Genomic DNA, 15503 nt, shown 5'->3' on the forward strand with positions numbered 1-15503 from the left:
AGTGTTAGGCATTAAAATAGATAGATAATAATTCACCGTCCTTTTTGATAGTACGCCGTGTACATATTGCCTTCGTCACTTGACCATTCCACCGAACTGGAATGATGATCAAGAAGATTTATAGCTCAAGACACTTACTCGGCTATTATTATTTTCTCGTAATTTAGATGTCTAAAAATATTCTATTCCAATGGTAGTAGCTAATTCCTGTTGTGCGAGTATATCTTTCGGCTACGAGATGTGACTCTCGCACTTCTCGTTACCCGAAGTACATATTTCACTAGCCACACTACTATACTATAGAGTAGTAGGATTAGGGGGGCGGGAATGCGGTGGTCTAGTTATTTTGGATACTTTGACGTTATACAAGACAATTTTGTTTGAAACTTTGAAACAAATGGTGAGAATGTGGTCAAAGCGGCCCTCTTGGCTGAGCTGAATAGCAGAATGGTGTGTAATACATATCAGTATGACTATTATAAATATATAAAAATGAGACAGTATTTTAAACTTTAACTGTATAGTGGGAGAGTCTAGAACGGCTCGAAAACGTGGTGGTTGCTTGTTGTCTCAAACGAATGCAGACCATCGGAGCTCGTGGAGCAATAAGGAATAGACTGAATCTCAAGTCAACACACACTATAAATATAATGTGAGATATTCACGACTGATAAATAGTAGTTTAAATTAGAATTTAAGATAAGCAAAGTGGCGAGCATGCATACTACAATACATATCCGGAGATCGGGGGCCGCCGACAGGAATAAGCTGAGGAGAATCTACTAATGTACTTAATAGTAACTATCATCTATCATCTTAGATTGAGCAGCGATATTCATATACTTGATTCATAATGCCAGAACAGTAGCTCCGGAATTACCCTTCGTAAGGTGCCACAGCAAATCCATGTCTCTGAGCATGGATCCTCACCAATCCTCCGTCCTCTGCCTTTGCCTCAATGACCACCTCCTTATCGGTAACACTCACCAGCTCTCCCAAGTCTTTATGGTTTGATCCAGTATCTGTCGGCCACATCCTTACAAGCTGCCCTTTCTTCAGTTTCTGGTGTTGAACCAGCACATCTGTTTCGTCAATATGTCCAGCTGCTTCATGATAGTCCGAGCTTAGTATCAACTTTGCGGCTTCTTCTCCAGTCAATGTCGTCAGTTCTCCCAATTCCTCGACACTCTTCTCTGCAGTGCTCTTAAATCTCTCCATCCAAGCAAATACCTTTGGAAATTTTGCCTCCGAAATCCACTCCTCAGGTCTCGCTCCAGGCACTCGCTCCATCCACAGCAGCGGCCAAACCATCTCAATATCACCAACAGTCGGTCCTGATGTCCCAAGAAGCCACTCCCTCCCATCAGATAGCAGTGTTTGTTCCAAAAACTCAAACCCATCCCTTACTCTTCGTATCGTATCCGTCCTCATCTCTTCCAAGACTTCCTGCGGGAAAAACGACGCACCACTCATAAATTCAGTGCGATCTTTAATAAACTCCGGATCCATCATCCCTCTAGTTTTATAAAGAATGAATTGTACGAAACATCTAGAAAAGCCAGAATCTATCATGAATGCTTGGAAAAGACGTTGAAGTGCCTTTTGCTCAGGAGTTGTGGCAACAGAGAGACGAGCGTTTTTTCCTGGCTCCAATTCGTTGAGCTTTGTGAGGATATGTCGCGCATCTAGATACACGTCTCTGCCTATAGTAAGAACAGGAATTCGTCTATACTTGACGCCCAGACGGCTAAGATCTGGCCGGGGCATTACTCGTGGTTGTAACTACGCTTAGTTGTCAGATATTTTTCTCTCTTGTGAGGCAAGGTCTTTTCGTACGCATTGTTGAAACTTGATTCCTTTCAGAGCAAGATACCAGAGCACTTGCTTTGAGTAAGGAGAAGTTTCATAATAGTAGAAAACAATAGGCTTCTCCGTTGAACCCATATTGAACGTTGCGATGCTCAGATTGAAGTTGTAAAAGCAAAGATGAGTGTAGTGCGGGGCAATTCTAGTCTAAACAGCGTCATGGAGTTTACATTTTTATATCCTTTTATATCCACGGTCGAAGGATTCGAGTTGTTTATTGGAACCTTAGGCCGCCACTGGACATTTGACCCTTGTCGCTAGAGGCTCACTCGAAATATGCCTAATGTGTATAACGACCGGCTATTTTAAGTTGCCCCTTGACAGCTGATCCCTGTAACTGGAGAATTAAAATACACGTATATACGTTGTATCATGACAATTGAGTGGTATCCGAAGATGGAAACCGCCAGCATTATGAGCACAACATCTTGAATGCTTCATGATTGGTTTCATAGCCGCTTCACTGCCTCACGCGTATACTGTATTCCCTCGAATTATTGGACTGTGGGTCTTTCTTCATAGAGTAGTTGACTAGCTATCCTGGCAATCTATTGACTGATTGTAGTAAATAGTGGAGGATATTCATTAAAATCTGCAGTCCAATAACTCGAAGGAATACAGTATAAATCACCAATCCTTCCAGTCCCATAAAATCGCCCCCAGATCTATTCATCCTGTTCGGGTATCTCATGTTTGTAATGCCTCCCACTCTAATTGAACCGACCCATGCCAATCCCGTACAATCACGCCGAGTTTTTCCCATCCCAATCATAAAGCGCCTCCCACAACCTTGACAATCCACATAGCAATCCGCACCTTCAGACTGACTCTCCGCTCATTTCTCGTAAAATCTTCCATCGTAACTCCAGCCGCATGATCCTGTAGCCACTTTTGTTCTTCTCCCAGCCGCGCTTTCAAAGCGTCATTCCGGGTCACAATTAACGTTCCGGCCTCTAGATCGAGCGAATAGCTTCGTTTCGTATAGTTGGAGCTTCCAACAATGCTCATACTCGGGTTGGCATCGCCAGGCATTGTGATCCATAGGCCCTTTGCATGGTATGTCCACCCACCAGGCTGACCAGTTGTACCGAAGCGCCACTCTTTTAGCGTAATATCTCCTTCACGACCACGCTGCTGAACGGCATAAAGGAAGCGGCGTGCTAGTAGCACATACGCATCCGGTAATAATCCAGAAACTCCCTTTGACTTGTAAAAGCCGTTGGCCTCAGGTGCCGCTGTAATGACAATATTGTTGTTCGAAGCGGTGTTGAGGAGCAACTTTGTTAATGACGGAGCAGGGTTAAAGTATCCTGCAGTAAACGTCCACGACGATCCCGCATATGCCGGCTGAGACAATCTTTCGAGAATTCGTGTCAGCATAGGAAGCTCAGTTGATGTATCCGGTCGCATAACTTGAGACATCTGTCCAAGCATATAGACTCTGGTATCCTTGAATTCATTATCCGGTACTTTTTCAGGCGCAGATATCAATGCCTGCAACGTAGATGTAGTGCTCTTGACAAAAGACTGCGGCTTCTCCAGAGGTGATGGAGCAGAGTTCTTTGCTGGCCAGGTAAGAGTGAATCCAGCTGCATCTTCCTTTGACGGCTCAACAAGGAAACTAAACGAGGTTACTCCGTTATATAGCTTCCAAAAGTAGTCCGTCACCTCCTTGGATGAAAAGAGGTGATATCGATCCTGTCGATTCGTAAAATAGTCCATCGATAAATTCGCCCTTTGAACAAAATATCATGTCAACTCAAAGCCCGTCATCATATTTTCAGCAACACCAACATACCCAGACATGATAATCTCGTCATCCACACCGTAGAGCTTCATATGCTGCAGCCCCCATCCTTCGTTGATCCTCTTCGGTACATACTGTTTCTTCAGCCCCGTCAGATTCGGCGTATGATACATCCGTATCTCCACCCGGTCAGCACCAAACTCCTCCACCAGCGGCGCAAGCAGCGAAGCGCATGAAGGGTTCGGCGCCTCGCGAGTGCCACGCAGCGCATCCGTCAAGATGCTGAGCTTCAGTTCAGGGTTCTGCCTCAGCGCCTCTCGCAGCGTCTCGATGAGCTCCTTTTCTGACTTTCCAATGTATAGCGTCGACAGGAATATCCTCTTTTTCGCATTTCGTATCCGATCCTACGTATTAAAGCCCATCAGCCTCCCAATTCGTTTCCCCTCCATATAGTGCGCATCGTAGCTTCGTACCTTAAGAGTCTCGTAGAATTCCGTCGGCGTCTTCAATATCCGAATCTGGTCTCCCCGAATGTCGAAACTCGGTGCCATGCGATCCAATTCACTCACAAACGGCGCCAGCAACCCTGCGCTTCCGCTGTGAACTGGCGCTCCAGGAGCTCCATGAGGCGTCGCATAGCTTCTGAACTGGTATCGAGGTGGTGAAATGCTCGGTTTCGATCGAAGAACTCGCGCTCTCGAGGCGCAACGAGCGCAGCTGCGCACAATCATGCTCTATGCGTCCAATTCTAAAAATTTACAAATAAAAATACAAAATTAAAGAAAAAGAAAAGAAAAATAAGAGCCCATTATCCAAGTACATGCAAAAAAATTCCGTCGGTATGCGGCTATCTATCTAGAGCTTGAGAGCAAATCAATTCAGCCGAGCTTTTGCCGCGCTCGCGGGAATCTTCAACCCAAGCTTCAATGACCTCTTCTCCCACCCGAGGCGAAGATTCCAGCGAATACAACCAATCACTGGTAGGAATTGCCCGCTACCGCCACAATGTCGACCATCACAAGGACTCTGGGCAACCTGCGCAAGGTTGGCATCAAGGTATGTGTCTCGCCTCTCTCTTCAATTGCCACCAGCTGCTAACATTTCCCGCGCAGGATTACTTCCGCCAGATGCTGGTACGTCTCCAGATATTCTAACCTCTAGCCCTTCCGACGAACGACGACACATGGCTAACGCATAGCTCTCGCACTTCTCCTCGAACAGTATATCGGTATGCCCATCGCTGTCTCTCTCAATCCCTCAGCAGCGCAACCTCTAACTCCCAGCAAACAGGTGACACCAAGGCCGGTACCCTCATCGGCACCGATCGCGCCGGCAACAAATTCTACGAGAACCTCGAGGAACTGCCCCTCCGAACCCGCTGGGTCGACTTCGCCAAGCACGACTACGACGCCGGCCAGATCGAGCCCGGCTGGCACGCCTGGATCAGCTACGCCGTCGACAAGCCCCCGACCGAGGACCCCCTGATTTTGACGGGCACCAGACACTTTGAGCCTGCCCTGCCCAAGCCCAACTATACCATGACACGGGGCGCTTTCAAGACCTACAACACGTGAGTTGGATTCTGGCAGCACGAAGCAGGAGTTTCTCTACGGAGATGGTGGATTGTATATCCAGAGATGTATCTGAGCTAACGTTTGAGGGGTACAGAACGAAGCCGAAGCTTAACGCTTGGGAGCCAGTTGTCAAGGACCGGGTATGAGTGGTTTTTTCGGGGTAAAAGATGGTGTACATATTTTAAAATCGCACAACAGCAAACAAACAAATCAAACAATAGACAGACAAACAGACATGTGCATTATACAGTGACATTATCAGAAGATACAACATAAGGACTTGAACGGTGAATTTAAACAAACATTTTACTTGTTTTTAAGTCAGGCTAGAAATATCAACAAAAAGACTCAGTACTATCTAATCCCATCTATTGCGACGCAACAAATGATCAAATCAAGCCCGGATCCCTACGCCTTGCCACAGCGTCTACATCTATCCAACTTTACAGTTTTCCCTCTACAGCTGATTTAATGGCTGTAAGGATTGTTAGCAAATGATAAATCTTGAAAAGAATGAAAATGTTGTGAAAATTGACACTTACCATCACAAGAAACCTTGGCATCGCCAAACAACATCTTGGTATTTGGCATATAGAACATCGGGTTCGGCACATCAGCTGTTGATCGCATGTTAGTTTCAATTCCCATAATACACATAAAAGATCGATAACTCACCATAACCACTAGCCAAAGTTCGCTTCATCACAATAACCTGCTTGGCCTTCCAAGCATGCAAAACTGGCATGCCTTCAATGGAACTGCCCTTCTCCATAGCAATCGGGTTAACGGTATCGTTGGCACCAATGACCAAGACCAAATCAGTCTCGGGAAAGTCATCGTTAATCTCATCCATTTCCAGGACGATATCATAGGGGACGCTTGCTTCCGCCAACAACACATTGCATTGTCCAGGCATGCGACCGGCAACCGGGTGAATAGCAAAGCGAACAGTAATTCCCTTTGATCGCAGCGATTGGACAATGCTCGAGAGTGCATACTGTGCCTTTGCGACAGCCATTCCATATCCGACAACTATGATGACGGACTCGGCGTTTACCAGCTGGTCTGCAACATCTTCCACAGATGTTTCAGTGGCCTGACCCTCTGGCTTGTATTCCAAGGCTTGTGTCGGAGTTCCTAAGCCTCCGAACAGGACATTGGTTAGGGATCGATTCATAGCGACACACATGATATATGATAGAATAGAACCAGATACGCCTATCAGGGCTCCCACAGACGTCAAAAGAGGATTATCCAGCATGAATCCTTCGGCCACCAGAGCGAAACCACTGTAGGCATTCAACACAGTAATGACGACAGGCATATCAGCACCTCCAATTGCAGAGGTTGTCGTATATCCCTTGATGAAACTCAGAGCCGTGTTAGCTGCCAATGCTCCAGCAGCAATCATTGGAGCACCAGGAGCCATGGTGAGGAAAGCGCCAAAAGTAGCAGCATTGGTTGCCAGCAATCCACTGTTGATAACATGTCGGCCCGGGAGGAGCTTGGGGCGAGAAGACATGCGGCCTGCCAGCTTAAGGAACGCAACAATAGATCCGGTAAAGGTTACACCACCGATGAGTACACCAAGGTATGCAGTTACCATGTGCAGAGTTGTTAGATGAGAAATGTCGCCCATTACACTGCCAATGCTGGTTAACACGGCCGCAAGGCCAACAACGGAGTGCAGAGCAGCGACAGTTTGAGGCAAATCAGTAGGAGTAATTCTCTTTCCAATCAACATTCCTAAGATACTGTCAGTAACTTTCAAGATTATCAAACTGTATGAATCGAAATCAACTTACCCGCAATGGCTCCGATGGCAGCGAGTCCGGTGAATTGCGTCAAGACTTCAGGAGAGAAGCCCACAGCAGCCAAACTAGCCAAGACGCCAGTGCCGACACCGAGAATACCGAGCATATTACCCATGCGAGCAGTCGCTTGAGAGGCCAAACCAGATAGAGATCCAATGCAAAGAACAGAACTGATGAGATAACCTGCCTGTACCAGACCACCAGCTCCAGTCGACGCAGCAGCGATGAAGCCGCCGCCGAAGAGAGCAGCCGGGATAGCATAAAGCCAGGGGTACTCGGGGGGATCAGTAGGTCCTGGGCGTTTGTTAGTTGCGCTCTTACCAAACAATTCGTTGAAAGAAAAACTTACGTTTGAACATGTCGAGCATTCGTTTGGTGATGACAAAGCCACCGCCAACATTCACAAAAGCCAGCAACACACTAAGAGCTCCAAAGGTTTGAGGAATGGTCTCGGGTAAGTAGCCTCCGCCTAGGACGAATAGACCGCCGATACCAACCATACCAGAAATTGCATTTGTTACGCTCATCAAAGGAGAGTGCAGCGCGGGTGCCACACCCCAGACGACACGATAACCAATCAAACTAGCCAGTGCAAAGGTGAAGGCATTAGACATAAACAGAGGTCCGGTGAACTTTCCAAGAGCAAGCATGCTTGTCATTCCAGCAGTCACAGTAGCCACCTCTCGAGTCTTTTTCTGCCAAGGAGTGAGTTCTGCCTTTTCAACTACGACGGCTGCTACAGGCTTGGCGGGTGCTGGAGGGGGTGCAGGACGAGGAGCGGGTGGCAGGATTTCTCCCTTTTGCATGACAATAGAGCCTCTGACAACCTCATCGGACAGATCAATTCCAAATTCCTTTTCCTTAGGAGACATTGACAATAAGAGTTTGGTGATGTTGTTCGAGTAAAGAGTAGACGATTGGGTCGGCAAGCGAGACGGGAGATCAGTGTATCCTGCAATTTTATATCAGTATGATAACTTTAGCTGTCAGAGATCCACTAGCATCTTACCAATAACCTTGACATCGTTGTAAGTTATCATTTCGCCTGCTTTGGTAGCCTCACAGTTACCACCTGCCTCAGCAGCAAGATCAACAATAACACTACCGGGTTTCATGACATCAAGCATGTCCATTTTGATGAGCTTGGGAGCGGGCCTTCCGGGAATCAGAGCTGTAGTGATGATAATATCCACTTCTCTGGCTTGTTCCTTGAAGAGTCTCATTTCGGCTTCGATGAACTCCTTGCTCATCTCCTTGGCGTAGCCTCCAGCTCCAGAGCCATCTTCTTGCATGTCGACCTCGATGAATTCGGCGCCGAGAGATTCAATTTGCTCTCTAACGGCAGGGCGAGTATCAAATCCGCGAACAATGGCACCCATGCGACGAGCGGTTGCGATTGCGCTGAGACCAGCTACACCGGCTCCAATGACCAAAACTTTGCACGGCGGAATCTTGCCAGCAGCAGTGACTTGGCCAGTCAAGAATCTACCAAAAACGTTGGATGCCTCCAAGACAGCCTTGTAACCAGCAATATTGGCCATGCTGCTAAGAGCATCAAAGACTTGAGCTCGAGAGATACGGGGAACCATTTCCATTGCAAAGTAAGTCGCTCCTCTGGCAGCAATCTTGTCAACCAGGTCTTTGTTCTGGCCAGGTTGGAGGAAAGAGAGGATTGTCTGGTCTTTCTTGATAGCATTGACTTCTGCGTTTGAAGGTCCTCGAACTTTGAGAACTATATCGGCAGCAGACCAGATACCATTGGGAGCGTCGACAAGAGTAGCACCAGCTTTTTCATAGGCTTCATCCAAGAATTCAGCCGCAGCACCAGCTCCGCGCTGGACCAAAACCTTGGAGTATCCCTTCTTTAGGAGCAGAGCTACATTGGCTGGAGTCAATGCGACTCGGCGCTCGCCGGGAAAGGTCTCTCGCGGCACACCAACCGTGAGCTGACTATAAGGGGTCGTAGGCGGCACCACAGTGGTCGCGTCCGTCGAGTATGCCTTTGGGAAAAGAGCGGGAACTCGTGGAACCGGAGAGTCACGGCGAACCAGCGCCAATGACTTTGCAGCCGCGGCGACAACTGCGGTCTGCCGCTGCGCCCCGGAAGAGGCGTGCCATTGACGGTGGCAGCTTACCAAGGGTTTAACATCTAATAGCAAAGAAGTCAGAAGCTGTTACCTGCTATTGCCCACAAAGAGGCATAATTCGCGCATGGAAAGGCCGTTGTCTCTTACTTTGGATTCGAGAGCGCAAAAAGCGCGACGAAGAAGCAGTAGAGGGCGAAAAGTATAGCTCGGTGGCCAGTGGGCGAAGCACAGAGGACGCCATCACGAATCGACCCTCATCTGAGGCGACTTACAGCGACGCACACAAGTATTCTAGCTATAGATGTACCTGTATGAGTGAAAGAATTAGAAGAGAGGCAATTTTTGGTTATTTTCCAAACAAGTAAACATACCAGATGAGCGATATGAGCTCACATCGGCTGATGCCTCGACAGTCGTCAGCAGAGCTCAGGCGAGCAGCAGCAGAGCTAAGAATGCTTCGTATCTGCCGATTCTGCCAAAGCAACAGAAATTGCGATACAGCTAGAAGCTAGATTTAGAAGAAGCAGAAGAAGAAGAAGAGAAGAAGAGCAAGAAAATCACTCGATCGCAACGCGTGCGCATGAGGAGAAGGTGGCCTCTACAGAGTAAGTTCGGTGGTTAAAACCCCCGCTCTGCCGACTCCAAGTTTTTGCACGGCCGGTTAAAAAAATCACATAAGAAAAAAAACAAAGCGTGGTGACATATTCGGGGCATCTCGACGTCCAGTACTCCAAAGATACGACGCTCGCAGGCAGAAGTGCGCCGGCTACCAAGGTACTCTCCTCGATCTTCCCGTCCACGGACAACCTTCTCTTTTCTGACGTTACCACTAACAGACCACCATCAGGTGCGGGGTCCTCAGGGGGTCTCTCCAAGAATTAACCCGACAATTACAGGGGCATCAGAAGAGCCTACAGGGGGCGTGAGGGGAGTTTAGGCGGCACGGCCGCTAAAGATCCCCCGCAGTGGGGGAACTATCGGCGCTAAAAGCTGGGGAAGGGCGACATGGGCAGCTCATGAGTTCGCGCAAGCGGCAGGCGCCCGTATTGGGATGATTTGCGCTGATGGAGGTTGGAGTCGCGCGTTTTGTGTGGTTGCGAGGCGAGGCGGCTCCGACGCAGCCGAGCGTACATACGAGCTTAATTCCATGAGGTGTGTGCTATGCAGTGCTATGCAGTGCAGAGCAGAGATGAGCTGAATGCTGAATGCGCGGGATGTGCGGGAGGGGAAATGGGAAGATCAGGAGATTTAAAGTGGGATTTCGCCGAGAGGTTTTATAATGTAACATGAAGAGAGCATGGTAAACAAATATGGATTAGATATTATTGGTGGTAGCTATTAGTATAAGGGAGTAATGCAGTGCCTGGTATTAAACCGTTCATCGACTCTCAAAACAGCTTGTAGTTCTCAAACTCGCGCATCTAAGTTGTGATCAATCTGTAGTGGTGGTAGTGGTATTAGTCCGCGGAAAGATATTTGATGAGCACCCTTCTAAGACAAACAATAAAACATTATAAATGATGCAAATAAAGCAAATCAGTGCCCTCCATTAAAGCTCCATCTGGCAGTTCCCCCCGTGACATGGAGTCTCACAACGGCCTCGAAAGTCGGGTCCAATATTCAGGCACTTGTCACATCCGCAAACAAGATCCAGATGCGTGCCGACTTTTTGATCAATGTCGTCGCAAAGACAGATATAGAGCGCAGACGAGGTATTTGTAGCTGGGACGTTGTTATTGCAAGAGGCGTGGGGGGTCTTGCAGTATGCTTCAGCCAGCTGCTTCTGAGACCACGGCTTTTCTATAGAGTGTCTTGAATCAGCCTCATTCAACCAATGACTTGTTATATAAAAGTAATCAACGGGCTCTCATAACATACTCATGCCCATTAGCACGGACGCGCAATAGGTATAGCCGCATTCGCAGATGGGCCCCTCCGGCACGGGTGGCTCCCTGGTCACAGCAGGAGGTGGCGCATCCTTGGAAGTCGAAGTGCTAGTGGTGGTGGGAGACTCGGGAACTGGTTCTGGAAGCTGAGAAGAGAGTGGCGGAGGGGGCGTGTCGGGCGTGGGAATCTGGGGTCTGGGATTGGCGGCAGACAGTCCGATTAGGGCAACCAAAACGATGGCCAGCTTCATTTTGGGTAATTACGGTTGTTAAACTCAATTATTTAGTTTAGTATGATATTATTTGTAGATCAGATCAGATCAGATAGAGATGGATGTGAGATGTTATTAGACGTGAGGCGGCTGAAGATGAGACATTCGTTCAGCATCCCATATTTATATAGACATGCCCCTTCAGCATTGATAATTCTATCCAGTTATAAATAGCATCTCGATCTTACTGGGTGATACCAAATCATGGAGATCGACACAAATTTTAAGTTTCCGTCTTAACTCTTGACAAGGAGATATGATTGTGTCTCCAGTTCGGCTCGATTCTCTGTTTGCATCTCCATATTTCGTCACAACACGCCATCTATCCTTTACAAGCTCACAATCACCCAACTATCACATAATAGACTCTTCACTTTGACACGAATTAGAAACAAACAGCCAAATTAGTATGCGACCTTGTAACTTGACATTTATATCAACCAATTACATACAGCAACTATCATAAGCTGTCTCAGAATTTATACCTTCATCTCGGCTTGTCGGTCCCGATGAGCCGACAAAGTAATTTCATGTGTAACAAAAGAATCAAATTCTCCTATACTCTAATTTCAATTAGAATTGATCAATAAGCAGGTAGTACCGGTATGCAGTCTACATATTGCAATTACAGCTCGTGAATGCAGCGCCTACCCTGCAAGTCACAGTATCATATCTCAATTCACACCGTACACAATCTCCATATGCAAGCTCTGTACAGTGCAAATACCCCGCCAAAGTTGCTGACTACCCCTCCTCTATCGGCATTCGGAATCCTTCCTCGAACCATTATCGCCTCTCAAGAAAATTAAACTCTTACTCTCTTTCCCGTATTCACAACCTCTCAAAATCCCCCAAAATGGCCGACGACAAAGCATCCGGCCTCGCCTCTGGCCCTACGACCATCAGGGTCGGCACGCGCAACTCGCCTCTGGCCCTCGCCCAGGCCGACATCGTCGTCGCAGCCCTCCAGGCCGTCCTGCCCGCCTACTCGTTCCCTATCCACGGAATGACAACCACCGGCGATCGCGACCAGACGACTGCGCTCTACAACTTTGGCGGCAAGGGTCTGTGGACGACGCAGCTGGAGGATAAGCTGGAGGCAAACGAGCTCGACATCATTGTCCACTCGCTAAAGGACATGCCCACAACGCTCCCCGACGGCCTGCTGCTCGGCTGCGTCACCAAGCGGGAAGATCCTCGAGACACACTGGTGCTGAAGAAAGAATTGGTTGAAAAGCACGGCTGGAAGAGCCTCGCCGACCTGCCGGCGGGAAGCATCATCGGCACAAGCAGCGTACGCAGAATCGCCCAGCTCGCACGACGATACCCAAACCTCAAGTTCAAGGACCACCGAGGCAACATCCAGACACGACTACGTAAGCTCGAGGAGGACTCTGAGCTCACAGGCATCATCTTGGCGGCGGCCGGCCTGCAGCGAATGAACCTCGACGCTCACATCTCGCAATTCCTCGAGTTAGACAATGGCGGTATCCTGCACGCCGTCGGACAGGGTGCACTGGGCATCGAGTGTCGCTCCGGCGACCAAAAGGTGATTGACGCCCTCAAGCTGATCGAGGACAAGGACGCCGCTCTGGCAACGGTAGCCGAGAGGAGCCTGATGCGCACGCTGGAGGGCGGCTGCAGCGTGCCCATTGGCGTTGAGACGAAGTGGGTTGCGCCGGGTCAGCTGAGGCTACGGGCCACGGTCGTGTCGGTGCAGGGCACAGAGGGCGTGGACGGCGAGGCCATCGAGACGATTGCCTCCGCGGAGGAGGCCGACAAGTTTGGCGTGAAGATGGCGGCCGATCTGGTGAGCAAGGGCGCAAACAAGATCTTGGACGACATCAACAAGAACAAGCCGGCACCCCCGGCGCCAGCAAAATAAAAAATTCTGCTGCCTGCTGTACGACTATGTATGAATGACAAGGAAGGACAAAGAAAATGGGAAAATAAGTGAGAGGGAAGGGAAGGAAAACATTTGCATCATCATCATCATAGCTGTTTGATATTCTCTTTTTTCTTAATGATGCCGCTGATAAACCGGCACAGCAAACCAAAATGTATACCCTCATCTGATGTAAAATATGAGCAGCCCACGCTATGGCATGGTACACCAAATGCGAACTTTGTTTGTTTGCTGAAAAAATATACAAGATTCAAAAATCCGTTCCCTCCGCTGATTACCAGGTTGAACTGTTTTGTCTGTTTTTTTACACCATTTCCAGGCCAGCTCTTGTCCGTCGTCCTTTCAACGAAGAATGTGTCCTTTTCTTTTATGTCTCCCCCCTCTCTCTTCTTGTTTAAAGTGTCCTGTCCCCATAATTCAAGCAATATCTTAGTCAATAGCAACATCTCAATCGTCTAATCTTTTAGCCGCCCTCCTATCTGCTCCATTACTCGGAAGTAAAGGCCTTGTAGGCCTCGGCATCCAGCAGCTCGTCAAACTGGGCCGCGCCCTCCTCATCAACCTCGACCTTGACGATCCAGCCGCCGCCGGCGCTGTCGTCCTCGGGCACCTGGTTGATGGTGGCGGGCTTCTCCTCCAGCAGGGAGTTGGTGTGGGTGACCTTGCAGCGGATGGGAGCGTTGATGTCGCTGGCACTCTTGACGGACTCGACGGCGCCAATGGAGTCGCCTTGGTCGGTCCAGTCGCCCGCGGGAGGGAGCTCGACGTAGACAACGTCGCCCAGCTGCTCGGCGGCGTACTCAGAGATGCCAATGACGCCGGTCTTGCGGTCAGCGGAGAGGTCGATCCACTCGTGGTCCTTGGTGTACTTGCGGGCGAGGCCTGAAAATAATAATCCATTAGTTTCGTTATAATGAATAGGCTATTCGAAAAGGGGGTGGAATGCCGTGGACATACTCAGGCGGGTGCTGGAGAAGCTTCTGAAGGGCATCGCCAATCGAGCCATCGGGGCAGCTCGGGGCGCAAAGCGCATGGCCACGGGGCGGGCAGCGCGCAGGGAGCAAGCAATTGAGGCCATTTTGACTTAATGGAGAAAGAGATGATCTCTGTTCGACGAGGAAACTTATTAGAGAGAGAGAGGAGGTTGAAGAAAAAAAAAGAGAAGCAAAAGAGAAGATCTTCAATGACGCCCGATGAGACGAAAACGAATAGTCGCCGGTTAATTGTTTGCTCTTATCGGAGGCGCTAAATGGGTCGTTCGGTACGTACAGATAGTGGAGTTGATTTGCAGAAAAAGTGCAGACTTGGCTTAGTCAGGCCGCAGAAAGGTGCATCGCACGTCCAACAGCGAATAGAGGGAAACCGATGCAAGGCGCCGGCACCCTAATCGCTTCTGCTATGGCCAATCATGTGCGGCCGACGAGGCGATTTCGCAGCTGGTGCCGTGTACTGAGCGGTGCTAATTGGGTAATCATTACTCTACCAGAATGGGGGAATATGGGGATGGCTCTGATAGTGATAATAGCGGGTCGTGCCGGGTTTACGGAGCATGTAGCAGTCAGAGTGAGGTGAGATTGGCGGTGGGTTGAAGGATTGCGTGACACGGCATGGGATAAAAGGAGAAGAGATGGGATACTTTATATCACTGAGATTAATTGTATGAGAAAAAAGAAAAACAAAAGAGAAAAAAGAGGGTGAAAAATGGTGGCCGAAAACTTGATATCCACCATGGTCACGATAGTCTATAAACCCCAAGAAAGACTTTAAAAACAACAAAAAAAGAAGATCTCCAGAAGCGGAATCGAACCGCTGACTTTTCGATAATCTGAACAATTACAGTCGAACGCCATGAACCAACTAGACCACCCGGAGTTTAATCTTCTTGAAAGAAAGCGGTGCATATTCAGTTTATAAGAGCACTCTGATGGGCATATCTCAGAACGAATGGATAGGTTTTGCATTTGTGAGTGTATTTCCCACTATAAAAACAGCTAAACTTGGTGTTAGTCCCGCTAGCTTAGAGCTGTTTCGCTCTTCTAGCGGCGCCTAGAACCCTAAAACGCATTAACTGGTTAGGGGGGTGGTTGGGTCTAAGTGGCGTTTTTTTTTCTTAGGCTGGGTGTTTCGATTTTACGTTTTGTGATATGCGTGACGACTCACGTCGGGGCATAACCGAGGAAGATCCGGCGAATTGAGTGCAGTTTGCCCCAATCAGGTGGTAAGCTGGATACTCGTATGATTGGAACTAATACTTGGAGCTATAGCTTGGAGCTGTCGATGCTCATAATAGATTGCTGTAATCTTTGGTCAGGTCAATTCGCTGCTACTTATTAGAATGTGCTATGCGATAC

The 15503-nt window shown here is 48.6% G+C and overlaps 7 protein-coding genes and 1 non-coding gene across 8 annotated transcripts; 2 read left to right on the forward strand and 6 right to left on the reverse strand.

Annotated features, from left to right (window-relative positions):
* Positions 1–648: 648 nt before the first annotated feature.
* On the reverse strand, positions 649–2026 carry GGI43DRAFT_409361 (glutathione S-transferase family protein). Its single transcript, XM_083206492.1, has 2 exons — positions 1837–2026; positions 649–1782 (listed from the first exon to the last, which is right to left on the reverse strand). Exons 1-2 carry the CDS (start codon positions 1942–1944, stop codon positions 877–879), a joined length of 1014 nt encoding a protein of 337 aa, XP_083058863.1. The 5' UTR covers positions 1945–2026; the 3' UTR covers positions 649–876.
* GGI43DRAFT_409362 (CDP-diacylglycerol--glycerol-3-phosphate 3-phosphatidyltransferase) lies at positions 2027–4536 on the reverse strand. Its single transcript, XM_083206493.1, has 3 exons — positions 4087–4536; positions 3665–4017; positions 2027–3601 (listed from the first exon to the last, which is right to left on the reverse strand). Exons 1-3 carry the CDS (start codon positions 4342–4344, stop codon positions 2635–2637), a joined length of 1578 nt encoding a protein of 525 aa, XP_083058864.1. The 5' UTR covers positions 4345–4536; the 3' UTR covers positions 2027–2634.
* On the forward strand, positions 4443–5714 carry GGI43DRAFT_96715 (NADH ubiquinone oxidoreductase subunit NDUFA12-domain-containing protein). The gene is made up of 5 exons (XM_083210592.1): positions 4443–4669; positions 4726–4746; positions 4812–4841; positions 4904–5183; positions 5282–5714. The coding sequence occupies exons 1-5, from the start codon at positions 4540–4542 to the stop codon at positions 5331–5333; spliced, it is 513 nt and encodes a 170-aa protein (XP_083058865.1). The 5' UTR covers positions 4443–4539; the 3' UTR covers positions 5334–5714.
* On the reverse strand, positions 5455–9549 carry GGI43DRAFT_96644 (NAD(P) transhydrogenase beta subunit-domain-containing protein). Its single transcript, XM_083210591.1, has 8 exons — positions 9460–9549; positions 9236–9395; positions 8011–9150; positions 7351–7953; positions 6993–7295; positions 5863–6933; positions 5730–5804; positions 5455–5662 (listed from the first exon to the last, which is right to left on the reverse strand). Exons 2-8 carry the CDS (start codon positions 9327–9329, stop codon positions 5631–5633), a joined length of 3318 nt encoding a protein of 1105 aa, XP_083058866.1. The 5' UTR covers positions 9330–9395; positions 9460–9549; the 3' UTR covers positions 5455–5630.
* A 1088-nt stretch (positions 9550–10637) lies between these two features.
* GGI43DRAFT_385410 (uncharacterized protein) lies at positions 10638–11225 on the reverse strand (the record flags this gene model as incomplete). The annotated part of the gene is made up of 2 exons (XM_083203651.1): positions 10638–10888; positions 10967–11225. 2 exons carry the CDS (start codon positions 11223–11225, stop codon positions 10638–10640), a joined length of 510 nt encoding a protein of 169 aa, XP_083058867.1.
* Positions 11226–12102: 877 nt separating this feature from the next.
* On the forward strand, positions 12103–13131 carry GGI43DRAFT_385411 (hydroxymethylbilane synthase; the record flags this gene model as incomplete). The annotated part of the gene is made up of 1 exon (XM_083203652.1): positions 12103–13131. The coding sequence occupies one exon, from the start codon at positions 12103–12105 to the stop codon at positions 13129–13131; it is 1029 nt and encodes a 342-aa protein (XP_083058868.1).
* A 463-nt stretch (positions 13132–13594) lies between these two features.
* GGI43DRAFT_96761 (glycine cleavage H-protein-domain-containing protein) lies at positions 13595–14761 on the reverse strand. The gene is made up of 2 exons (XM_083210593.1): positions 14110–14761; positions 13595–14034 (listed from the first exon to the last, which is right to left on the reverse strand). Exons 1-2 carry the CDS (start codon positions 14228–14230, stop codon positions 13640–13642), a joined length of 516 nt encoding a protein of 171 aa, XP_083058869.1. The 5' UTR covers positions 14231–14761; the 3' UTR covers positions 13595–13639.
* A 177-nt stretch (positions 14762–14938) lies between these two features.
* On the reverse strand, positions 14939–15024 carry GGI43DRAFT_t152. Its single transcript has one exon. It is a non-coding gene; the product is annotated as a tRNA-Tyr (tRNA).
* Between the last annotated feature and the right edge of the window lie 479 nt (positions 15025–15503).

This window comes from Trichoderma evansii, assembly GCF_050947405.1.
Source record: "Trichoderma evansii strain SZMC 28006 chromosome Unknown GGI43scaffold_15, whole genome shotgun sequence".
In the NCBI taxonomy this organism is placed as follows: domain Eukaryota; kingdom Fungi; phylum Ascomycota; class Sordariomycetes; order Hypocreales; family Hypocreaceae; genus Trichoderma; species Trichoderma evansii.